We start from the raw sequence: 25,144 nt of genomic DNA on the forward strand, positions 1-25,144 counted from the left end.
AAAGATGATCAGAGGGCTGGGGCACCTCTGCTATGGAGACAGGCTGAGAGAATTGGGCTTGTTCAGCCTGAAGAGAGAAGGCTCAGGGGAGACCTTGGAGCAGCTTCCAGTGCCTAAAGGGAGCCTACAGGAAACCTGGAGAGGGACTTTTTCCAGAGGCCTCTAGTGACAGGGCAAGGGGGAATGGCTTTAAAGTGAAAGAGAGGAGATTTAGGTCTTAGAAAGAAATTCTTCACTATGAGGGTGGTGAGGCCCTGGGACAGGTTACCCAGAAAAGCTGTGGCTGCCCCATACGTGTCAGTATTCAAGGCCAGGTTGGACTGGGCTTGTAGCAATGTGGTCTAGTGGAAGGTGTCTGCCTGTGGCAGGGGAGTTGGAACAAGATGATCTTCAATGCCCTTTCCAACCCAAACCCTTCCACAACTCCATGAACCGTCATTAACACCTCTGCTATAACCCCCGTTTTTCAGAAAACACAGACTGGAAGATTCACTCAGTCTCTCTCAAAGGACCCAAGGCTGTGCCACTGCCATGAAGGCTATCAAACTAGCTGACGTCAAGGCTGGAGATCCCGCCCATTCCCGAAAAGGGTGGCTGAAGGGACCCCCTCCCAGAAACTAACCCGCTGTGGAGGGGGAGGCCCCCGGCGCATCCGCCCCGTCACGCTCCGCAGTACAGCGAGCACACTGCCGCCGCAGTGTCGGTCTCGAGCCTCAGCCAGGAGTGGGGGTGCGCGCCGCGGGACCGGCTCCAGTTACTCAGACATCGATGCTTTTAAACATTTAAATCTTCGGTTAAAACTATGAAGATATGGAGAGCAGAAACAAGAGCAGAGGCAATGGCTACCGCCTTGCTATCAACCGACTCACCTTTCCAAGGTCGGCCCGCTCGCCGTAGGGACGAGTGCCACCAGCGGCACCGTCCCTGCTGAGGCGAATAACGGCGACGACCACGACCTCGGCTCCGGTCCCGTCCGGTCCCGTCCGGTCCCGTCCAGTCCCGCCCCGCCCCGCCCCTCGCCCCGCCTCATCCAGCACCGCCCCATAGCGGCCGTAAGGGCGCCCTTTGACCGCAGCGCTTCTGGCGTACTTCCTGCGCGCCACCGCGTGTTTGCGGCATGGCGGGCGAGGCGCAGTGCCTCAGCTACGCGGGTTGCAACTTCCTGCGGCAGCGCCTGGTGCTGGCCACGCTCAGCGGGCGGCCGATTAAGATTCGCAAGATCCGAGCTAAGGAGGAGGATCCCGGGCTCCGCGGTGAGCGGGGCTCCGGCGGACGCCAGGGGAGAGGTCGGGGGGTGGCTGTGGGCGGCCCTGGCACCTTACTGGCAAGAAACAGCGAGGTGGCGGAGGCTCTGGTGTCTCCTCCGGACGGCCTGCGCACTCGGTGCAGGCCGCGAGTCGCCGGCGCCGTATCACCCTGGGCTGTCCTCGTGGATATCGGGTCTGCGGTTTGGGTGAGGCGCGGGGGATGGAAGACGCGCAGGCGAGGAGTGGGGCGGCCCTCGCCGTGTGTCGAGGGAAGCCGGTGTGCGGCGGAGAGACAGATCTGCGGCGGCGGCCCCGCGGCTGTACGTTCACCCGTGGCCACGCGTCTTCTCTGGCATGGTGCGAGTCCCGCTCGCAGCCCCGGCGCTGGCCCGCTCGCTGTACAGCTGGGCTCTTCACTCGAAAGGTGCAGGCTCTGCTGGCTCTTCAGCCGTCACTTTCAGCTGCATGCCCAGCGTCAAGCTCCACATCCCTCCGTGGGAGCCCAAGTTCCCACAGTTTCAGTGGAGCTGGTTTTATGCTTCATTTTTTATCTGGGGTTTGCCCAAATAGCAGTAAAGGTGAAACACGTGAAGTTCATTTAGTGCTCATTTTTGAAAGTTGCTGACACTGTGGACCCTTTGAGGGAAACGTTGCATAGGGAGTACCCTCTTCTTTCCTACACAGGACCTTTGGCACCCCAAAGCAAATGTGCTCATTAAACTGAAGTAAGGAGACAGTAGAATAGAGGTTGAGGAAGAAATATTATTGTGGTGCTCAGTTATTTTTTGGGCAAGGTACAAAATTAAGAACAGGGGTAGGACCAGCATAGATATTACTCTGCCTCCTGAGGAGGCCTCCATTCATAAATAGGAATTCTTACTGTCAAAACATTCCTGTGTGCTTTCTGTAACATCTGCCATGACCCAAAGTATTTGTTATTACTATGGGATGTTTGATGGTGTTAAAAGTTATAGGGTTTGCCGTGTGTTTTTTTAAAAAAAGGTGTTTGAATTGCCTTTTTCATATATGGGTTAAAGTGTAAATTGTAACTATAACAGAAGAGTAATAACAGGCCCTGACCTGTGTTGGTGATTCAGCATGCAGTTCTCTCTGCTTTTCGTGACTGGAACATCTGCAATGAAAACTCTTCTATAGGTTTGTTTGCCAAGAGGGAGAGATGTATTCACAAGGATGCACTCTTGTGCTGGAAGAGGTCCCAGAACTGTCATGTAAACTTGGGGTTTAGAAATTATCCTAACAGAGAGAAGAACCAGCATTGTGTGACTGGGCTATCAATCGTACTGTGCAAATACTAAAAAACTGCAGTTTCTGCAGATAGCTCTGTGGTCAGAATTGTCAGCTTGTATCACTCACTGCATTCTGGGTTGAGGAGTGTCACATCTAGGGGCATCCCAGTTGACTGGAGATGCCTGTACGCATGGAGGCTCAAATTAACATATCTGATATTATAGCTAATCTCCTTTTCTCATGTGGTAGAAGTATACCATAGCAAGTTGAAGAGTGAGGGTAGCCTTACTGTCACAAAAGGCAGGGAAGGGAGAATGTACAAGTGTTGTGTTGAAGTTTCTTATTGTTTTTCCAGGAATAAATTTAAGGCACTTTAAAATTCTGTCTTTGTTCTACTCCTTAGATTTTGAAGCCAGTTTTATTCGCCTGATAGACAAAGTGACCAATGGTTCTCGGATTGAAATAAACCAGACAGGTGAGATCTGTAGTCTTTTGCTGTTCTGGTCTTCTGGCCTTTTATCAAGTCTTGTAGTGAAATCAAAGTTTCAGCTTGACAGAGGTAGGTGTTCAGATATCACTAACTGAGAAGATCAGAAATAACCAACCTGAGAAGTTGTTTAGTGATTGGTGGCATCCAGGAAGACCAGTGCTCCACCAAAATGCAGGGTTAAGAAAACTGTATTGGCTAAGAACAAAAATTAATGTTTTATTTGGTATGCAGGATTTGTAGTGAGGGAAGGTCTTTCTGAACCAGAATAGTTTTTTGTAGAAGGCAACATCTGACTTCTACAAAGGTAAACTTTGAAACAAGACTGTTTGCCTAGTCATGCTCAGAAAAGGGGTTGGTTTGAGTGAGAAGCATCCCACATAAAAATCTCATCTGGTTCTTGTCCTTTTCTGGGTTGGTGGGTTGGTTGGTTAGTTGATTGGGTTGTGGGTTTTTTTTTTCTTTGGGTTGGTTTTTTTTTGTTGTTGTTGTTTGGGTTTGTTTGTTTTTTTTTTGGTAAGGATTTTAAGGATTGTGGTTGGTCAGTAAGCAGATGAACTACCACCAGATATGCTGAGACCATGATGACTTGATGGTCTGGTGACTATTTAGCTGCTGTGGGGAATCATATCTGCTTGTATCAGCATTTTGGGATTGGCTAAGAGACCCTTGAGTTTTGGGGAGAAGGGGGAAAAAAGATGTGATATGTAAGACAAACAGACACACATTGGTCTGTTTATTAAGTGCAGACAGTAACAGCCTGCTGGAAGTGCTACCGTCTGTCATAAATTCTTCTGTTTGCAATTTGTTTGTATACATCATTGCAAATTGTCTTTATGCTGTAGTGATGGCAAGCACGCTGATAGTGCTCTCATTTGTTTTGCTCTCCTGGCGTCTTCCCCAGGTACCACCCTGTATTATCTGCCTGGTCTTCTGTATGGCGGCTCATTGGAACATGACTGCAGCCCCACTCGTGGTATTGGCTACTATTTGGAAAGTCTGCTCTGCTTGGCACCTTTCATGAAGCATCCATTGAAGATTGTCCTGAGGGGAGTAACAAATGACCAAGTAGATCCTTCGGTATGTAATAAAATTTAGGTAACAGAGGAGGATTTCTTCCTTAAAAAATATATTAGGAAGAAATGTCTAAAATATGATGCATTTTTATCATCCCTCATACACAGAACTCTCCAGTGCATCTGCCTACTGCATCTGCAGAAAACTCTTTGAATCAAACAGGCATCTGCTAAATTGTTCCCTTTCTGCATCACCTCCACACTGCAGTTTGTAATCCACCTTTTAACTTCTAGTTCTGTACTCTTCTGTCTTCTCCCCTGGAAGCTCCCTTTAAATGCAGTGTGAGGCCAGGCCACTCGTTTGCTTTTCCTGTTCTGTTAGAAATTAGATGGGTTGTTTTTCCTACCCCACGTTTTTTTACTGTAAAAAGAGGAAATAGTCTTTAAGATTTGCGTGTGACAAGGCAGGAATCTTTCCCTTCTGTTGGATGTTGGACACAGTTACACCATGCTGCTGTGAAGCCTTCTTTCTGTTAGAAACATATCACATGACAATTATGAAATTACAGTAGCAAAAATATGTAATCACTTTGATTCTTTAGAAAGACGCTAGAAGGTGTGGTAGATCAAATTACTTTGAAATTGCCTTGAGTTCTGTTACTGCTGATTTACAGTCCTTTTTTTTAATAGTATTGTTAAAAAATGAGCTATGGATAAGATGGGATTAAAACACTGAACTAATGGTTAGTGGTTATACTTCCCTCCCAGAAAAAAACCTTTTGGAGAACAGCATTGCTGTTTACCTTTTGAATGGTTTTTGGAGACTGCCTTTACTCTGGACACATTGTCATTTGAAAATATAACCAGTCTAAATGAATACAATTACTGTGAGGTGTAATTGCAGATATTTAATGAGCCTCTGAGTCCTGCTGGTATTTATAGCTTTTCAGCTGTCTACTCTTGTCATTTAAAAAACTCATTCTCTCACCTGTGGTTCTGTGAGACCCACGTGGGCCAAAGGATGATTGAAGTGAGTTATACAGAGCATTGTCAGAAAGAAAAAAGGGAAAAGGGGGATAAAAAAGAAAACGGAATGCATGCTTTCTTAACTTTTCAACCACCATGATGAAAAGTACTTAAATGTTAAGTAGTAAGAATCAAAATATGTCTGTTTTGGTTGACTGCATCTTTTTAATCACAATGGAGGACTTCTTGAAGAATTTGCAGACCAAGAGCAGTCCAATTTTGATACTGCTTTCAAGTAAGTTTGGACACCCATCAAAGCAACTCATCTTCATTATGCCAATTACCCACATGGGCCCATAGAGTTTAAGCAATTTTATTTGAAATGGGTGCAAGAATTTGAGTCAGTTAGTTTTTACTTGAAGGGGGCTTGACCAGCCAGAGTTCAGACATAGATGGTTTGACACTAAATGTAAATAAAATGCAGATATGCATGCATGACCAGCAGGTCAAAGGGGCTGATCCTGCCCCTGTACTCTGCTCTCCTAAGGTCTCACTTGAGTTCTGGTGTCCTTAACGTAAGAAGGACATGGAGCTGTTGGAGCAAGTCCAGAGGAGGCCTTGAGGATGATCAGGGGCCTGGAGCACCTCACGTATGAAGACAGGCTGAGAAAGTTGGGGCTGTTCAGCCTGGAGCAGAGAAGGCTGCGTGGAGACCTCATAGCAGCCTTCCAGTGTCTGAAGAGGGCCTACAGGGATGCTGGGGAGGGACTCTTCATCAGGGACTGTAGCGATAGGGCAAGGGTTAATGGGTTTAAACTGGAACAAGGGAGATTTATGTTGGATACAAGGAAGAAGTTCTTTACAGTGAAAGTGGTGAGGCACTGGGACAGGTTGCCCAGAGAAGTGGTAAATGCTTCATCCCTGGCGATGTTCAAGGCCAGGCTGGACAGAGCCTTGGGTGACACGGTTTAGTGTGAGGCATCCCTGCTCATGGCAGGGGGGTTGGAACTAGATGATCTTAAGGTCTTTTCCAACCTGAAACATTCTATGATTCTGTGCTAAGGAGTTGTATCTAAACTTCATTGTGCTGTAGAAGCACAGCTGTCATTAGTGTGACTCTCCTGTGTGGTAACATTTTAAGTGTCAGTAACTAAATACCAGTTACTAAAATGGGTTTAAACCTTATTTATGTCTTTTTATTGCCTGAGTAAACACTAAACTTTGTGCACATCAGTAAACTACTTTAAGGAATTTTACCAGGTGTTCTGTATAGCATATAGCTCTGCAGGTTGCTAAAACTAAAAACACAAGTTTAGGTGCTACCCTGTTTTTTTATGCTTAAGTAAATTGTAACTTGGTTTTAAATTGATTTGAGCTTTTGTTTTTTAGTAGGGAGAAGGTGTTTGTGCTTGAAAAGAGAAGGCAGTCCTGCCCATCCTCCCTTCATATCTGATTTCAGCCATCTGCTGAAATGCACAATATGCATAGTCCTGCATACTCCAGTACCCGCACACTTTTCAGAGGCTTCCCTATGCCAGCTCAACTAACTGGCAAAAAGGTAAAGAGCTGTAAGCCTGCATCTTCTCAAGGAGGCATTCGCAAAATAAATAGCAGGAATATGTGTGCAGCCAGAAAAGTGGGACCTTTACCTCATGGTCGCAGCTAGCAGATAGGCTGACCTCTGCTGGGCTTTTTGAAATCCACTCAGCTTTTACACAGCCTCAAAAATACCTGTTGGATGGGATTGCTGTGTTGTGGGTTTAAGGTTGCTCTTTGTCAGAGGCCCCTTACCAGGGCAGAGGGAACATGGCAGATTTCCTGGTGCAGGGAGAGTGAAAGCGGTCAAAGTGAGAGGAAGGGCGTTTCTGAAGATTAGCTTGTGGAAGGGAAGACTTCAGCTCAGTTCAGTGAGGTGCAGGTCAGGCTGAGTTTCTGCAATATAAATACGAGTATGTGTTTCTGTTAGCATTTGTTTATATATGTTTATAGCCCACTGGTGAGGTGCAGTGGAAAGCACTGGCAGCTGACACCATTCTGAAAGAGTACCGTGGCCACTGAAATAGAAGGTAATGTGCACTTGCTCAGGTTGGACCTTGGCGATAGCACTGTGTGAGTGATACATCGTAAGTGAGTGAGAGGGATGCTGCTTTGACTCACACTTGCCAGTAGGAGATGGCTTTTGAGTACCTGCCTGATCTGTTCACTGGCAGCCTATGTCTGCATTATGTTTTAATGTATGACTGCTGATGATACCTGACCATGGAGAGTTTGTGGGACCAGCCATGTGGGACTGGAGTATAGAGTTGCGGCAGTTTCCAGTTTCTCCATGTAGAAAGTATGTGCGGCTGTCTTTGTGAAGTGCCTTTTGAAGGCAGTGGAGGTGGCATGCAAATGATAGCTCTTAGTTAACTTTCTTTCTCTGCCTACTGTTATCCTGACAGATACACAGTGCTGCAGTAACCTGGCTTTACAATAATTGTTCTTAATGTTCGAGTTTGGGAATGTTGAAGTTTTTATGCAGCTATTCCATGGGTCTTTTAACTGAAATTGTTTTCATGCTGGCTTTCTTCTTTTTTTCTTTTTTTTTTAACTCATTTTAGGTATCTTTGGAAGGAGCAAAGTTTATATTTATAGTAATTTGTGAACAAGCAATGTCTATGGGACTTAGCAAGTGGTTGGTATTTGTAGTGAGGCCTTTGGTGGTTTGGTGCATTTGCTTTGGTACAACTTGGTGTTGTGTTGTCCACTCTGGAAACAGAGATAACTGCCCTCTTAGGGGAGCTGAAGGATGGTTTTATGGCTGAATATAGGAAATACAGTTTTAGGTCTCGGTTGTGCTAATTGCGTTGTGTCTTCCAGCGAAGTACTTAACTTCTCCTGCCTGACCTCCCACTTGTCTACTATGTAGAACAGCCGTCTCCACTTCTTAAATGCTTCTCTATTTAGGCCGCAGATTTGGAATAGAGACAGTTTCTTATTATGTGTCTGGCTGTTACTTCATAAGTATCATACCTGGAATTTGTCTGAGGGCTAAAAGCTATGACAAGTCTTGAAAGTTTTGGAGACAGATAAAGCAGACTCAAGACTGATCCAGCTGCCTAATGCTAATGCAGCAAGACTTCTCCAGAGATACAGACTTCAGTCCAAAGAACTGGAAAAGCAGAAATGAGGGATTGAAAGGCAGTTCCTAGCTGACACACTGAAGCTTTTCTTTTTTTTATTGGTATATGTTGTTTCATAAGAAAGAGGGAGGAATACTGTGTAAGTTTAATGTGAACCATATCAGCTTGTTGGAACTTCTGCCAGTGGTATTCATGTGTGTCTGTCTGTGTGCACATGCATTTTAGTAAAGGTTTTTGCTCTAAAAGTCTAACTTGTGTGATTAATGAATACTGCTGAGAGGCCAAATTAAGGTAGCCTGGTGGTAAAAAGAATAAAATACATAAATATAAAAAGAATTAATAATTGATATAGAGACATTTTTTATGAAGATATTTGAATATTGACACTATCATTAAAAATACTGCTAAATGCCTCTCTGTAAGGAAGGAAGTGTGTTGGCCAACAGGGTTTCATAAATGAGGACTGCAGCATATGCTTGTAGCTACTCAGGTATTTCTAACAGGTTTTTCACAGCTTTGTAGGTGAGGTATGAGCCACTTTGTTAGTGGCTTGCAAAGAGAGAGTGAAACTCAAATTGTGGTTCTGGCTGAAGGCGTGGGAAGAGGTCTAAGGTTTTTTTTCCTGCCTCCACAACTGCTGTCTTCCTTCACACAAATTTAGTTTCTTTTGGGTCATTCTGTCCTGGTCCTGTCTCTCCCAAGCTGCTTGTCTTCAGTAACTCCCTACGCTGTTGCACTGCTAAATCATTTTTGTCACTTTTGGCAATACTACTGAAGTTTCAGCAGAGAGAAGATGATGGCTGTCAGTGTTGTCTTAACCCAGCAATTAGGAGGAGCAATTGCAAGGAAAATATTGCTTAGGCCTGGATCTGGTGAGCATTTGGATCAAAGGGTGTGCATGGATGTGTCGCCCACTTCAGATTCTTCTAAATGTTTCAACAGAAGTTAACTGAAAGCTTCTATTTCTCATAAATGACAAAAAGTTCTTGACAGGATGACATTTTTCCTGCTAAATCAAGGGCCTGCTCCAAAATGCAAAGGTGTTTGCAATCATTTATTTAGCTGTAAGAATATTTTAGCAATGACAGAGTAATATAGTTCTTTTCAATAACTATGTTCAGAGAAACAAATTAGCTGTTGTAGCTGAACAGTAATAGAAGTAAAAATCGGGCTGGAGAACAAATACAGATTAGGAAATTCCATCTACCAGTATCTTGTTCTAGCAGCTTTTTGGGTAATGGGATACTGTGGTAGTCTCAAAGTAACCAAAGTGCTCTGTGCTTCATTCTCATGTCTTCCCATAAAATACCAGTATGGAGAAGTCTTGTCTTTGTTAGGCAACTTGTAATGCAGTGATTTTTAAATTACTGACTTATGTAACTTTCAATAAAGAGTCTGCTTTCTTATTTCTTTGTTATGTAGGTTGATGTCCTTAAGGCAACAGCTCTACCCCTACTGAAGAAGTTTGGAATTGATGGTAAAAGTCTGGAAATCAAGGTAAGACAATTTGTTCCTTTCTTTTCTAGCACAATTTTAAAGGATAGTTTTGCACTGCTTCACAGGGCCATATGCTTGCTGCTGGTATCTGTCCCTAGTTGTAGTTACACACATTTCTAAAGTTGCTTCTAGTTCTTGTCATATTTTAGAGGGCATACCAGCCACACAGTGATTGAAGATATGGCAGAAGAGACACAAAGACTATAGGTAGAAAGGGTAAGGAGAAAGCACTGACTTTTTCTTAGTCTCAGATCTCTGCAGTCTGAGAAACATTCTTTGTTCTTCATAAGCCAAATAAGTCTGAATGTAGAATATACTTACTTTGTTTTGGTTTAGGTTGGAGAAAGAAACTATAAACTTTCAAAGTTAAGAACACTCATGTATGTTCTTAACTTTGTATGAAGTGTGAAGGCTCTAGCTGCACTACTAGTCTTTGCTTTACTGTCTCTGCTGAGCCCCCACCTCAGCCCTGCCCATGACCCAGGACTCCATCTTACCACTCTGGGTTTATCAGCCCCTGCTCCAGTGACCCTGCAGCAGGGTCAGTCTCCAGCTCCTCACAGCACTGCCTGGCCATAAGCCCCCTAACCCAGACCCCACCCCAGACCCATGTCCCATCCCCATCCCTGTGGACACTGGCTGGGCCAATGGGACAGAGTTGGTCTGGCCAGGGCTGTCTGTGGGAATGAGTTCATTCTTGTCCCCCATATACATATTATGCCTCAAACACTTCTAGACTGTCTTCAGTGACGAGGTACAGATTTTCTATTAAGAGACCAGTCTTAAACCAAGGTTGCCTTCCTGGTAAAGATGCTGGGGTTTTATTTGGTTGTTTCTGTTTTCCATTGAGAAGCCATGCCCTACTGTATTTGAGAGAGGAGGAAAAAATAAACCAATTTTTGCTTACAGGTTTGGTGCAAAATCCATTTCTGCCTTTAGGGTATCTTTCACTTGCCTGTGTTCACCTAATACTCCTAATGGTAACATTTTATTATATGTGAAATAAAAGCTGTAATTTTTTAGTATGTAAGTACATTCTTTGTGCTCTTTACTAACCTTTTTTTTTCTTTTTTACTTACTTTTTTTTACTAACTTTTTTTTTTTTTCTCTGTTATTCCTAGATCAACCGGAGAGGAATGCCTCCCAAAGGGGGTGGAGAAATAGTGTTTGCTTGCCCAGTGAGAAGGGTTTTGCAGCCTATTCAGTTTACAGACCCAGGCAAAATCAAGCGCATCAGAGGAACTGCGTATCCTTTTTTGTTTATTTGCTTCTTTTAAATGATTTTTCCTCAAAAACGTAAGTCTTGCAACTTGAAGTCATAGAATACATAGAAATATACCCATGTCGCTGAGCCTGTATCCAGATAACAGGGTGACACTGCACAGAACGATCGATCACACAACTAGATTTCAGGTGTCTCAAAACTGCTGTGTTCAGAACGCTGCTGTTCAAAAAGCATCAATAGACAAATATATTTGAAATTGAACAGCACTATTTCAAATCTTTTCAATAGCAAGAAAAAGTTAAAATACTTTCCATTACATAGCCGCAAAATAGGATTCTTTTGTGTAAATGCAGTAGTTTTCTTACGCATTGAACACCTTGGCTATTAATGAGTCTTGCAGAATGTTAGACCGGAGCTTAAATCTTAGTTCAGTTCATACCTCACTGCACACATGTGAACTGAGCTTTTTGTGTTACGAAAAGCTTGTTAGCACTTCACTTTCAGTAGTACCATTAGATCTGGAAACGGAAGAGGTTCTACTTCACAAAGATTGTCGTGGAGCATTCACTTTTGCAAACAGAACTGCACATCTAGTTAATATTTTGGGTTTGGTGTTTTTTTCTCTTGTGGTTTTTATATGGTATCTTTTGTGAGTCTCCTGTGATGACTCAAAAGGAAAGCAGGAATGGGGGTAGGTTTCCTGCCAGAGGTGCAGAATTGAAGCCTATTCTTCTTTTTACTTTATGGCATACCACCATAACTGTGTGTGAGAACAGGACACTTTGACCTTTGTGTCCAACTGCAGCATTTGAATGCATTTGGCAATTTTACTGGGTATATGTGCTGTAAAATAAAAGGGAGGCAGCTCTTCATGATTTTGGTGGTGCTTGTCATGGTGTTCCCATGAAGAAAGTAATTTCCTTATGCTTTTATCTACCTCTGTAGCAAGTATTATCCTCAGCTTCTGTGTGAAGGGAGAAGCAATGATAATGGCTTTAGTGCCATTGGGGCACTAAAGTTTAGGAGAAGTTTAGGTTAGATGTAAGGAAGAAGTTCTTCCCTGTGAGGGTGGTGAGGCACTGGAACAGGTTGCCCAAGGAAGTGGTAAATGCTCCATCCCTGACAGTGTTCAAGGTGAGGTTGAACGGAGTCTCGGATGACATGATATAGTGTGAGGTGTCCCTGCCCATCTCAGGGGTGTTGGAACTAGGTGATCTTAAGGTTCTTTCCAACCCAAACCATTCTATGATTCTATGTTTATACAAAGCAACACAGCATCGTTCTGGGCCAGTATCGCTGGATTTGGTTGATATGTGTGAACTACAGTTTTTTGATTTTACACTTTCTTTTAGATTTTCCTGAGCTTTTTCTCAGGGTTAATGATTGGCTTTCAAGCCTAGTGAGGAGCAGTCTCGTTTTAGTTCAGCCATTATGTCTTGAAGCCAGTAGAAAACAAAACATCTGGTAAGATAAGTGCTTAGGTCTTTCCCATGCACATTTTTGTTTGCTCATGATTCAGCTAAGCAGATCTTCACAGCTGGGGAGCTTGTGTTGCAGCAACCTTTTACAGTTATCTGAAATAATGTACCAACTGTGCAGAATGTTCAGTTTTCTGATTATTTATGCTTATTTTGCCCTTAAGAATTTATTATTTTGCCTTAAGATTTTACATCTTTTTGTTTACCTGTTCTACAAGAAAATACAATAGAAATCTGTAGAATAAAAAATTCCCTTCTGCTCGCTGGTAGGTTTGAGAATGTGTCGCTCTGCACTGCTCTGTGCTTATATGTGCAGGTGGGTGGTTAAATGTGCAGAGCATGAGTCTGCATTTTAGTTGAGGTGGAAGACGGAGCACAGTGTGCTTTGTTTGAAGATCTGTTGGGAATATCACTGAAGCAGCACCTGAGTGAAAGGGCACAAAGGCAGTTCATCTCCACATACTGAGCAGATGTGGGTTGAGATGAGCAGGAAGGTGGTAATTTCTTCTTTCCTGGAACCACTACCTTCAGATGCTGAGTGACTAGAGCATCAGTGAACTTGATAGCCTCACAGCACTGCAACACAGTTAGAAGAAAGATGGTTTTAGCTTTTTTTAAATTACTTTTTTCTGTTCTTAAAATACTGAATTTCATCTACGCCATTTGTCCCTGATAGCAGCAGGAAGTCCTGTCTTTCTACTTCTAATTCAGAGAAACTTCTCCCATCACCATCTTCTAAATAGTATATGTAGAGGAGAGGACACAGGATCTTTTCCATAATAAGAAAGCATGGGTTGACAAAACAGCAGTTATAAATTATCAAAGGGCATTTCAGGAATAGATGTTTACTACTCATAATAAACTCTGCACATGTTCTGTGTACCTTATTTCAAGGTATATCAGCTAAAGACTATCGAAAGTACTTATCCATGTGTGCTTCTCTTAAGCACAGAAGATGGACCAGGACTTAGGAATGGATGCACAGAACAAACCACAGTTTCTGATAGAATGCATTAGGACCTCTTGGCCACTTTGTCAGTCTCTGGTTTAAATTTCTTGTGTGACCACAATGAATTCCTTAGCTTGAAAATGTAGATATTCTGTCAGAGTGTCACCACAGATGGCAAACAGAATAGTGGAATCTGCAAGGAGCATCCTGAATAAATTCCTTCCTGACATTTATATCTACACGGATCATATGAAGGGGATCAGCTCTGGAAAGTAAGTAGCCAGTATTCACAGGGAACAGAAATGTAATTCTGTGTTGGTTCATCTGCTAGGGTATTCTGATCTGTACTTTTACTGTTTTTTAGACCATGGTCTTCTATTTTGCTGACCTGAAATAGATTTGAATTCATTTCAAAATTCCTCACAGGGAAGAAATTGAGTGATTCAGTAGATACTTCTGTTTAACTCATGGTACAGGAATAGAAGTTGTGTGTTTTCTTAAACAAGGAATGTAATACGACATCATTACTAGCACTAAAGGTGACTTGAGCTCTCTTCAGTTCTAAACCTGTTGCTCTGAAATGAGATTAAGATCAGAGGTGTGTTGTGAAAACCAGCATTCAAGCTTGACTATACATATCCTAATGGAAATGGGACCAAACTGTTCTAAAAGTGTTTGAGCTGTTTTGTTTTCTGCTTTACACTTACATAAATAGTTGAAGGAGTGTCCTTCCACCAGTGAGGACTGGAAATTTGAGGCATTAATTTACTGTATTTAACATATTTTGTTTGCCATCAGAACACAGAAGTGATGATGTGATTCAGACAACTCTACTGGTGTCTGTCAGCTTGATGTCCTCTTGTTACTTTTCGTTGAGGTTGAAGAAGTTCTACTTAACTAGTTTGTTTGTCTTCTGTCTGTATGCTCAAATCCATGTATGCACATTTTTTCACTGTTTCTGCTTTTTGAAATATTACCTTAAAGAAAACTTGTTAGGTTTGCAAGTTTACAAATCTAAAATTTGTTTACTCACTTTTAAGTATTTTTCCTCTTTTCCAACCCTTCATCATATTTAATATCCCAGGTTAGTAAGTCTTGTGGTTTTAGACTGTTAACGGTCATCAGAATAACAAAACTCTTCTGGGAGCTGTGTGGTTTTGGGGTCTGTAAAGTGAAAAAGTCAAATGAATTATGGCAGCAGAACTACATTTACTACCTGCATGAGTAGCCCATGCGGAGGAATAAATAATAGCGTGGGAAGAGGAACTGAATCCCTCTCTACCTTGCTGGTGCATACAGGTTTCTGATGCTGCTGTGCTGTGACCTTCAGCATGGCACCAGTGCAATTGCAGTATACCTGATGCTAACACCATGCCACTTTGGCAAAGCCTTTTTTATTACATGATTCCCAGCGCTTGTGAGTCTTAGAGCAAAACAAATAAGGAAAGCAATATGTCTTGTTGTTTTCTAGTGCTGCCTCTGGTGATGAGTAAGACCAGCAAAGACTCATTTAGCCCATCTGTGTGCTGATCAAACCAAGCCCTGATTTCAGAATATCAAGCTTCCAACTACATCCCTTTCATGGTGCCAAAAGCCTCAGGAAATACATTATTTGAGCATCTTCTGCCACCTATGATGTATCTCTTAAAAAACCCCAAAACTTCCCAGTTCTGTTTTAAGCATTTGCAGCAAAAGGTTTGTCTGTGCAGATGCTTCCTAATACTGTCAGAACATACATGAGGCACTGGAAGATTTTAATTCTTATTTAGGAAAAGTGCCACATGCTCCCAGGCACTAACAAAATCTGCCAGGGGTATAGTTAGTTATTAAAGGATACTTACCCCAAAAAAATCCCCCCACCTTTGGTGTGGTTCTTGTCATAGAATCATAGAATAATTAGGGTTGGAAAGGACCTTTAGATCCTCTAGTTCCAACCTGCCTGCCATGGGCAAGGACACCTCACGCTAAATCGTATCACCCAGGGCCTTGTCCAACCTGGTCTTGAACACTGCCGGGAATGGAGCATTCACAACCTCCCTGGGCAACCTATTCCAGTGCCTCACCACCCTAACAGCAAAGAATTTCCTCCTTATATCCAATCTAAACTTCCCCTGTTTCAGTTTTAACCCGTTACCCCTTGTCCTATCACTACAGTCCCTAATGAAGTGTCCCTCCCCAGCATCCCTATAGGCCCCCTTCAGATACTGGAAGGCTGCTATGAGGTCTCCACGCAGCCTTCTCTTCTCCAGGCTGAACAGCCCCAACTTCCTCAGCCCATCTTCATATGGGAGGTGCTCCAGTCCCCTGATCATCCTTGTGGCCCTTCTCTGGACTTGTTCCAACAGTTCTGTGTCCTTTTTATGTTGAGGACACCAGAACTGCACACAATACTCCAGGTGAGGTCTCACGAGAGCAGAGTAGAGGGGCAGGATCACCTCCTTCGACCTGCTGGTCACACTCCTTTTGATGCAGCCCAGGATACCGTTGGCTTTCTGGGCTGCGAGCGCACACTGAGGCTGGCTCATGTTCATTTTCTCATCAACCAACACCCCAAGTCCTTCTCTGCAGGGCTGCTCTGAATCTCTTCTCTGCCCAACCTGTAGCTGTGCCTGGGATTGCTCTGACCCAGGTGTAGGACCTTGCACTTGGCATGGTTAAACTTCATGAGGTTGGCATCAGCCCACCTCACAAGCGTGTCAGGGTCCCTCTGGATGGCATTGCTTCCCTGCAGGGTATCAACCAAACCACACAGCTTGGTGTCATTGGCAAACTTGCTGAGGGTGCACTCAATCCCACTGTCCATGTCAGCGACAAAGATGTTAAACAAGACCGGCCCCAACACCGATCCCTGCGGGACTCCACTCGTTACTGGTCTCCAGCCGGACATTGAGCCATTGACCACAACTCTTTGTGTGCGTCCATCCAGCCAGTTCTTTATCCACAGAGTGGTCCATCCATCAAGTTGATGTCTTTCCAATTTAGAGACAAGGATGTCGTGTGGGACAGTGTCGAATGCTTTACACAAGTCCAGGTAGATGACATCAACTGCTCTACCCCTGCCCATCCGTTCTGTAGCCCCATCACAGAAGGCCACCAAATTGGTCAGGCAGGATTTCCCCTTAATGAAGCCATGCTGGCTGTCACCAAGCACCTTGTTGATTTTCATGTGCCTTAGCATGCCTTTCTGCTCCACGATTTTGCCAGGCGCAGAGGTGAGACTGACTGGTCTGTAATTCCCCGGGTCATCCATTTTCCCCTTCTTGAAAATGGGGGTTATATTTCCCTTTTTCCAGTCATCGGGAACTTCACCTGACTGCCGTGATTTCTCAAATATGATGGCCATTGGCTTAGCAACTTCATTTGCCAGCTCCTTCAGGACCTGCGGATGGATCTCATCAGGACCCATGGACTTGTGCCCATTCAGATTTTTAAGATGGTCTCGAACCAGATCCTCTCCTACAGTGGTCCCAAGGTCTTCATTCTCACAGTCCCTGCATCTGCCTTCCAAGACTTGGGTGGTGTGGTCAGAGCCTTTGGCAGTGAAGACTGAGGCAAAGAAGTCATTCAGAACCTCAGCCTTCTCCAAATCCTGTGTAGCCAGTTCTCCTGAGAGCTTCCTGAGGGAGCCTACGTTGTCCCTAGTCTGTCTTTTATTTGTAGTGTACCTGCAGAATCCTTTCCTGTTATTCTTAATACCCCTAGCCAGATTTAATTCTAACTGTGCCTTAGCTTTCCTAACCTGGTCCCTAGCTTCCCAGACAGCATCCCTGTATTCTTCCAAGACTGCCTGTCCTTACTTCCACTTATTATAAGCCTCTTTTTTCATTTGAATTTTCCTCAGGAGCTCTTTATCCATCCAAGGAGGTCTCCTGGCCCTCCTGCTGCACTTCCTTCTGGTTGGGATGCAGCACTCCTGAGCTTGTAGCAGGTGATCCTTGAATATGAACCAAGAGTCTTGGGCCCCCCTGCCCTCTAGGGCTGTATCCCATGGAGCCTTTCTAAGCAGGCTCCTGAAGAGGCCAAAGTCTGCTCTCTTGAAGTCCAGGGCAGTGAGCTTGCTGCACGCTCTTCTCACTGTCCTGAGGATCTCAAATTCAAGCATCTAATGATCGCTGCATCCAAGGCTGCCCTGGAGAGTCACATTTCCAAGGAGCCCTTCCCTGTTGGTGAGCACGAGGTCAAGCATGTCACCTCTCCTTGTCAGCTCCTCTGTTACTTGCAGAAGGAAGTTGTCTTCCACACAATCGAGGAACCTCCTGGATTGCTTGTGCCGGGCCGTAGCGTCCTTCCAACAGATGTCAGGGTGGTTGAGGTCACCCATGAGAACAAGGGCCTGTGAGCGTGAGGCTTTTCCTATCTGTCTGTGGAGTGCTTCATCCGCAGGTTCTCCTTGATCAGGCGGTCTGTAACAGATATTTCTCTCCAGATCTCTTTCAGAGGAAGAAAAGGAGAAGAGAAACATCTTTAACATAGTTTCTGTATTGCTCAGCAAGTGCAGGCAGTTGTATCAGTGCTTCCCACCCATTATTTCTTTTGTTCCCATCCTACTGATATGCATCTGGAGGAACTGTTGTTTTTCTGGCACTGGGAGAATTTGTGTGTAGTGGTGGTTTGATTATGTGTGTTGTTGATGACATTCCTCACAGTTTTGGATCAGTGAGACTATTTTAATTAAAAAGTTTGGGTAGTAGAGACAGCAGGAACCCAAAACTTGGGAATCCTATATATTGAGTGAAGTTATGTTAGTCATATTTTGAATGGCTAGCTATTGTTGCTCTTCCAGAGACTATAAGTAAGAGGATCATGTGACTTCTTTTCCTTCCTGACAACCTTTTGACTTCTCAGCAAGCTTTAGTCAGCCCTCTGTGATTTTTCCTGTAGCAGAAGTTTGTCTGAACTCTCACAGTAGCATTTGGAGGATCTTAAGCTTTAAGGAAAATAGGGTGTTTTGTTTCTTTCATTAAATCGTATGTTCAGAATTCTTACATGGTTGTAATGATTTGGATAGTATTGAACTGAAAGTGAAAACAAGTTATTTGAAATACCAGGAACGTGGATCAAACTTTTTTTTTAATTATTCTCCTTCTTGCTGCTGTATAAATGCCTGCTAAATATTGAAGCTTCCAGGGAAAGAGCTTGGTCCCTTAAGAAAGTTTTGCTTTTTGAATGTTGCAGAGGAGGAACTCAAGATACCTTTAAAATGTACATCAAACATGAGTTAAGATTCTTGTCTTCCACATTTATTTATTTTTATTTTTATTTTTTTAGTAGAGGAGGGTATTTCTGAGGTTGGGATGGTTTATTCTTTTGTTGTTGATTGTGCCAGGAATAACCAACACAGTGGATCTGGGGAAAATGGCACAGGGTTAGACTTTTAAATACTGTCATTAATGTTTGTTGTTTTCTTCCCAGGGTGAATTGAATGTACAGAACAGGAAATTCGTCAGAAAGTCCAGTTTCACAGTATTCTCCTCTGAGAGGAGCTGTTTGTGACTTAAGGAGAAGGTTGACAGGGAATAGTTGGCTTCTTAACCGATTTTTTTTTTTTTTTTTTTTTCTTTTTTCTTCTTAAAAGTACTTTTTCCTTTTCTTTCAGATCACCAGGTTTTGGCCTATGCCTTATAGCAGAAACCATCAATGGCAGTGTTCTCAGTGCTGAGTTAGCCTCAAACCCTCAGGGGCAGGGATCAGCTGTGCTTCCTGAGGAACTTGGCCAGAACTGTGCTAAACTTCTGCTTGAGGAGGTCTACAGGGTAAGTGGCCAATATGTTTTGTGTGTATAGCTGTAGAGGAAGTTGGCGATGACCTACTGGTAAAGGAGGAGGTGGTTTGGGAGCATCCTCAGATGCATTCAAATCCAAACAGAGAAATCTGGTCCTGCCATTGTCATCTTCATCCAAATAAGGAGTGGTTTTGAATGGTTCATTAATGCTGCCATGCTTTGCTGGGCCATATTATTTCCTATGGCCAGGAGATGTTGCTATGAATCATAGTAGTGGCAAATTTTTCTTTTGTTGCTTTTTATCAGCAATAAAATTCAGTTGGCCACACATGGGCTGGGTTTTTGGTTGGGTTATTTTTGATTAAAAAGTAGCAGGGGTAATAAAGTCAGTGTTCTTAAACTAATAATGGAATAAACTAAAATGGAATGGTGGGAGGATATGTGAGGAAGAGGGGAGAGGGAAGCAGCTAGCCTCAGTGCTGGCTACTTTATGGTGATGATGGCAAAGCCAAATGTGCTGAGATGTGTTGGTTGTATGAGGAATCAGTTGAATGGTTTACTGGGAGGGAGCTAGTTCAGTGTTTGCATGGGAATCTTAATTTCATAACAGTACACATTCTGGGGTATAATTTGTTTGTTTGGTTTATTATTCTATTTTTCTTTTCATTTGTGGTGAGAGTTGTAGTGGAGGAGCAACTTTCAGTTTTACAAATGATTTGTCAATTAGCATCATGGTGAGTTCCTGATTTAATAGCCTGCTTTTGTTATATATCTCCACAATGTTTAAAATAAGTAGCTGTTAGTACTGAGAAAATGCGTTTGGCCTTTAGGAGGAAGTCATCTAGAAATTGTACTTGCTGTTTAAATAAAAAATAATTGCTCTGAACTGGAATAACCTGATAAGGCTTTGCCAAGTATTAAAAAAGCCACTAATGAGATTCTGTATTTGGTGATGTAGTAAATTATAAAAATACCCCTTAACTTCATATACTGGGTTCACGCCAATAGTAGGTTGTTCATCTCTGCCCATGTTATCTTCTCCTTTCTCTGCTGCCCTTCAGCAGTCTGAATTACCAACTTGCCCATTTGTTCCAGTCTTTGTGGAACATTTGGTGTTTATTCAGTGCGCCATCTTGCATGAGGACTTACCTATTGTAGCCCAGGGATCTTCTCTTATAGAAGCAGTACAAATGTTCTTCCTGGGTACAGTCCAGATCTCTTGGAAAACATGTTCAGGTAGTCAGGTGTTTGGAGGCATCAAAAATTCAATTTCCACATCATTTCATCAGGAGCAATAGGTATTTTTTTTCCTTTGAAAATCATCTGGCACTTGACAGATTGAAAATAGTGAGGGAATTTGTCCAGATTCTTCAGAGTCAGAGGGCTTCCAAAATTAAGACAGCTGGAAAGGCCTGAACCAGGTAGATTTTCTGCTTTAGTGCACTGTAGCCATTTGAATGTGATTAGTCAAATTCTGCAAAGCACCAGGATACTGAGTATCTTGGAACAACAGGAAAAGAGCATTTGAGAAGGAAGCATGGTCAGGCAAGTCTTTGGATGATACAGTGATGGGCCATGAAGTTCCAGTATCTTCGAAGACCAGATTCTGAGTGAGTGGGGTTGTTAGCTGTGGCCTGCTGTGGTACTGCTGGTGCTTCTGGAAGGGTTTTTTATGTGTGGAATGCGTCAGTTCAAGAGTGATTGACAAGTGCTGAGCAGCATATGGACTGCTTGTGGTCCTCCACGGCAGCAGCTCATGGTGAAAAAATCCATTTGTTCGCATTTTTGGCTGTTGTGCTGCTTATCCTCTGGAGTGCTCAATCCTTATTCACCATTTATGATTTTCCCACTCCGTCTGTCATAGGCAATATGGTGGGTTTTATTCTGTATTTTCTAGAATGCACACTTGAATTTATGTATGATGTGCACGCTCACATAGCACTAGCTAGCGAGGAATTTGGAAAGATGAGCTTTCTCATCATCTTTCTCTCCCTTTGTTTGTTTTTCTGAGCTTAGGTCAGTTTGATCTAGTGTTGACCCAAGAGAGGATGTAAAACGTTGCGAAGCATGCAATGTTTATTTCATTTGAAAATACTTTTTTTTTATGTTTCTTTGCTTAGATAAAATGTTTACTGAAACAAAAAAAAAAATTGGGAAAGCTGTGCATAGAAGAAGAATAGGTTGCTCTGAACAGGGAGTCTTTAAGTCACACTCTACACCAGATGCTCACTGGACAGGACTCAAGGGAGAATTTTTTGCCCTGTGTTTAGATTATCTCTTTGAGATTGTTTCTCCATCTGTGTCTTTTCTTGTGTCTCTGCTTGGCTCCCTTGGCAGAGGACAAAGGAGCCAGGGAGTGTTGACCAGAAAAGGACATCCTGGGAGCATTGCAGATAATTATCTGTAGGAGAGCTTTAGCTGTTTGGGCCACCCACAAAGCTGTTGGAGTTCATTTCTGTTTAAAGGGGCACAGGGACTTCTCTTAAAGTGCTTGCTTAATGCTTGCTATTATGTGAACTTCACCACCTAGGAAATCTTAAGGATATGAGTCTTGATATGTTAAATGCTAAGTGGTCCCTTTTTTGCTAAGCGTTCAAAAAGAAGTGAAAGAGGTGGTCTGATTCTTGGAATCAGTAGAGGTTTTTAATGTACCTTTATTAATGGAAAGATGTCAGAGTCAATTCACTAATACTAAGCAGTACAGTGCTAATTACAATGCCCCTGAAAGAGGGGACATTGAGTGGCTGACTCAAAAGCATTGCTTTTACAAACCCACATGCAGTTCTTATTTTAGCTTAATTGTAGAAGGCCAGTAAGTATTTTCTTCTTGTCTTTGAAAGGCACTGGTTATGGAAGCTTTATATAGAAGGTGATTTGCAGAATGGAAAGGCCTGGGAGAACTGGAAAAGGATTGAATGTTTATGTTGCTTATGATCATGAAAAATAGGAGAGGGTGCAATAGATATTTAAGGTTGAGTTGTTTAATGAAGAAAGGTCATGTTGTTATGGGGGCTTGGAAGGGCACAAGTTTTATTGAACTAGAGCTAAAACGAGTGAAGCATTCCACCAAAGGCTTAATTTTCAAGATGGCCTTACTTCAGTGTGACAAGGCTCTGCTCCATTCTTCTGGAATTAAAAAAAAAAAAAAAAAAGGCATGCAAGTATGTACTGCATAGGAAGGGGAGGAAAATGTGTGTATGCCATAATACAAGCAAGACTAAATCAAAGCTAGGGTCAAGCTCAGAAGAATCCTTATTGAAACACTGTTGTCCAGTACCTAGAGTTACGGTATTTGTCAGCTGCCGTATTTCTATAATAAGTGTTTCAAGGTAGACAGGATTTTAAGTGATCTGTATCTCTTACTGTCACATCCAGCTGGATGTGGCTTTGTCCACAGACACAATAGTGGAGAAACTGCCATAAAGTGAATTAATGTGAATTAGAAGGTGCATCTTATGTTGGTAGTGAATGCCAGCTATTTTGGAACAAATGTCAGTAGTTCAGCTCTGACTTTGTCCATCCCATTTTTCCTGGGAGGGTTGTTTTTTGATTTTTGCACTCTTGCGTAAGTGGCAGGTGGACTGAGAGAAAAAAGTTTGCCTTCTTGGGAGCAGCATGTCCCTCATTTGTCATGAGTTACTGTTCCGTGATCATTAGATTACAAGCAGATCACTTTATTTCCTTGTCTGGCAACTGCCTATGTGGGAATGGGCATAACAGCACATTCCTGATGCACAACAATAGTGAGGATGACTGATTCACTGCAGCAAGAGAGCTTATGTAAGTAGCTTGGATTTACCATGTTTTGCTGTATTTTTTAGGACATGGTTGTCTCCATGCTGTCTGAACCTTTTCTAGAAATTTGGTCATAGAAGTAGATGTTCTATGTTTTCAACTTTAGAAAAACAAAAGATCAGAAAATACCAGGTTTTCATCTGAGTTATAAAAAGCAGTTTTGAGTTATTAACCAAACTGCAAATACAGAAATTTTTTTTGCCAGGAATACGTACCAAACTCTCATACGCTTCTTGTGCATGTTTTGGGTTGGCAAATACAGCTGATGAGAGCTGTGGCTCTAGACTGCACCAACAAATTCTGCAGGTACTCTGTCCATTTAAGACAAAGCACCAGTCTTGAATCAGTCCCATAGAGGACATTATGCCAAGTGCAAGAATTTCACTTTATGGCAGGCTCATACAGCTAAAAGGGCAAGGGCTGCTGTAAGAGCATGTTGCTAGGTGTTGGGTCATGATAGTGCATGTAATGAAGATGTTTCCTTTATTGCGATGTATCATTTGTTTCAGCAAGTACCAAGAGTACTTGTAGTACTCCTCTCTGCCCTCTCACTGAGTAAATGTTCTGTGGGTGTCACATGATTGTGTTTTCTTAAGCTACATAGCCCAAAATTTATTTTGCCCCTCTCAACTCTTTAGATGGTGTTGCTTCTTAAAATTATGGCAGGTTACTTCTTGTCCACAAAGGAAACGGCCACCTTACCTCAGTAGAGAATTTAGTTTTAAAAGAATGAATTTCTGGTTTTGCTCTCTCCTGAGAGCCTATTCAGAGGGCTTAGTATTAGGCCTGATCCAGTGGGGAGCTGTTCACAGATTTTGTGTGACTGTGGCACAGTCTGAGGACATCCAAAATGTTATGTTGGATATTTTCTTTATTTTCAATGTGTTTGCATAGTAATAATAGTTAAATTCTCTCTAATGCAGTTTTGACTGAAAGTGTCCTGTTTAATTTACATTCAAGTCTTGTAAACAAAGAAAACCTTCCAATTCTAATTTACATATGCATCATAATTAACACCTTCCAAATACAAAACAATTTACCATGCATGTATGATTTACTACAGTCAAATATGTACAAGAGAGTTTAGTTCTACATAATTTTATGCATAGCTCTCACATAGCAATAAAAAAAAAAAACAAAACACAACTAATTTTAAATATGATGGGGAAAATGTTTTACAAATGTAAAACCACAGAAGACAGCAGCAAGGATTTAGGTGGATATGTGTGAAACAACTTTTAATTTGGTGGTTTGAACCTGCAAGCACTGATCTATTTGTCCAAACGTAACTTCATAGGTATGAAAGTTCTGCATTTCCTGGTATCTTCCACATGCACATGAGCTACAACTAAACTAATACCTATTTTCAGTTTACTGCAGAGAAATTCTTCAGTGCTTACATTCTGTGATGTTAGAAGAGAACAGGCTGGAAGAAATGGGAGAGATCTTTAATAGGACTTTTTTATTTGGTTCTGTTTTAGTTCTGTTTCTTTCCCAGCCTGACATGTGAAATTAATTTGTCATTGTTGCAAAACCTAGATTTTTATCTTTTTGGCCCTTGAAAATTTGGGGCGGTAATATAGCCTTTTAAGTATATCTTTCTCCTTCATTACTCTCCTCCCATCCCAATTTCTGGTTTGTACAGAGATTAATTATTAAAACATTCCGGTTTGCAGGGAGGCTGTGTAGATTCAACAAATCAGAGCCTTGCTCTGCTCCTCATGACCCTTGGACAACGAGATGTTTCCAAAGTCCTGTTAGGACCTCTGTCTCCATACACGTAAGTTGTTTTATTCTATTTAATTACCCAGTCTTGTTTAGTGAACTAATTTTATTGCACAGCGGTATTTTTTTTATATGTAAGACTTAGCCTGTGGCTACAAGTAGAACATATTGTACCCGCCTTCAAATGAGACAGGTGGTGTAAGTTACCTAGTATTTATTTCTGCGCATCAGAAGATTATTCCCTTACTATTTGGTATTATTCCTGGTTCTGAGAATTGCAGAAATGGGTTTTATTGTTGGTTCTTTGTCTTAGATTGTACGTGTATATCAGTTGGCTTTTTGTTGCCTAGCATACAGTATCACATTTTCTTAGTGATCTCTGTGTAGCTGTGGCATTAAACAGCATGTTTCAAATGGCTAGCCGAACACTGAAGCTGTGGTTGTCAGTAGGAAATGGCTGAAGAGTTCAGTTCATGGAGCTTTGTGCAACCCCAAAACTTTAGCCCTGTGAGTCAGTGGACTTCTATCTGGTGCTTCAGTCTCATTTTTTATTAAAAGCTTTGTCTGCAGGCAGTAGTGGTTCGGAGGATAGAAAAAGACTAAATTTCTTACATTGCTAGCCACAGCACACAGATTAGGGGAAGAGTATCTGGTATTAAAAAGATCA

General features: G+C 42.4%; 1 protein-coding gene across 2 annotated transcripts in view; it reads left to right on the forward strand.

Annotated features, from left to right (window-relative positions):
• Positions 1-1,074: 1,074 nt before the first annotated feature.
• Positions 1,075-25,144, forward strand: part of RCL1 (RNA terminal phosphate cyclase like 1) — a 29,980-nt gene continuing 5,910 nt past the window's right edge. Inside the window, exons 1-8 of one of the 2 annotated variants that reach the window (XM_062612553.1) lie at positions 1,075-1,253; positions 2,899-2,970; positions 3,887-4,062; positions 9,509-9,583; positions 10,705-10,829; positions 13,382-13,507; positions 18,832-18,988; positions 24,429-24,532. In XM_062612553.1, the coding sequence (XP_062468537.1) occupies positions 1,118-1,253; positions 2,899-2,970; positions 3,887-4,062; positions 9,509-9,583; positions 10,705-10,829; positions 13,382-13,507; positions 18,832-18,988; positions 24,429-24,532 (971 nt within the window). In that variant the 5' untranslated portion in view covers positions 1,075-1,117. The remainder of the gene's footprint in view (positions 1,254-2,898; positions 2,971-3,886; positions 4,063-9,508; positions 9,584-10,704; positions 10,830-13,381; positions 13,508-18,831; positions 18,989-24,428; positions 24,533-25,144) is intronic. The other variant, XM_062612552.1, reaches the window with a different exon arrangement.

The sequence above is a fragment of the Pezoporus occidentalis genome, unplaced genomic scaffold (genome assembly GCF_034315485.1).
Source record: "Pezoporus occidentalis ecotype Australia unplaced genomic scaffold, CSIRO_AGI_Poc_V1 ctg16, whole genome shotgun sequence".
In the NCBI taxonomy this organism is placed as follows: domain Eukaryota; kingdom Metazoa; phylum Chordata; class Aves; order Psittaciformes; family Psittacidae; genus Pezoporus; species Pezoporus occidentalis.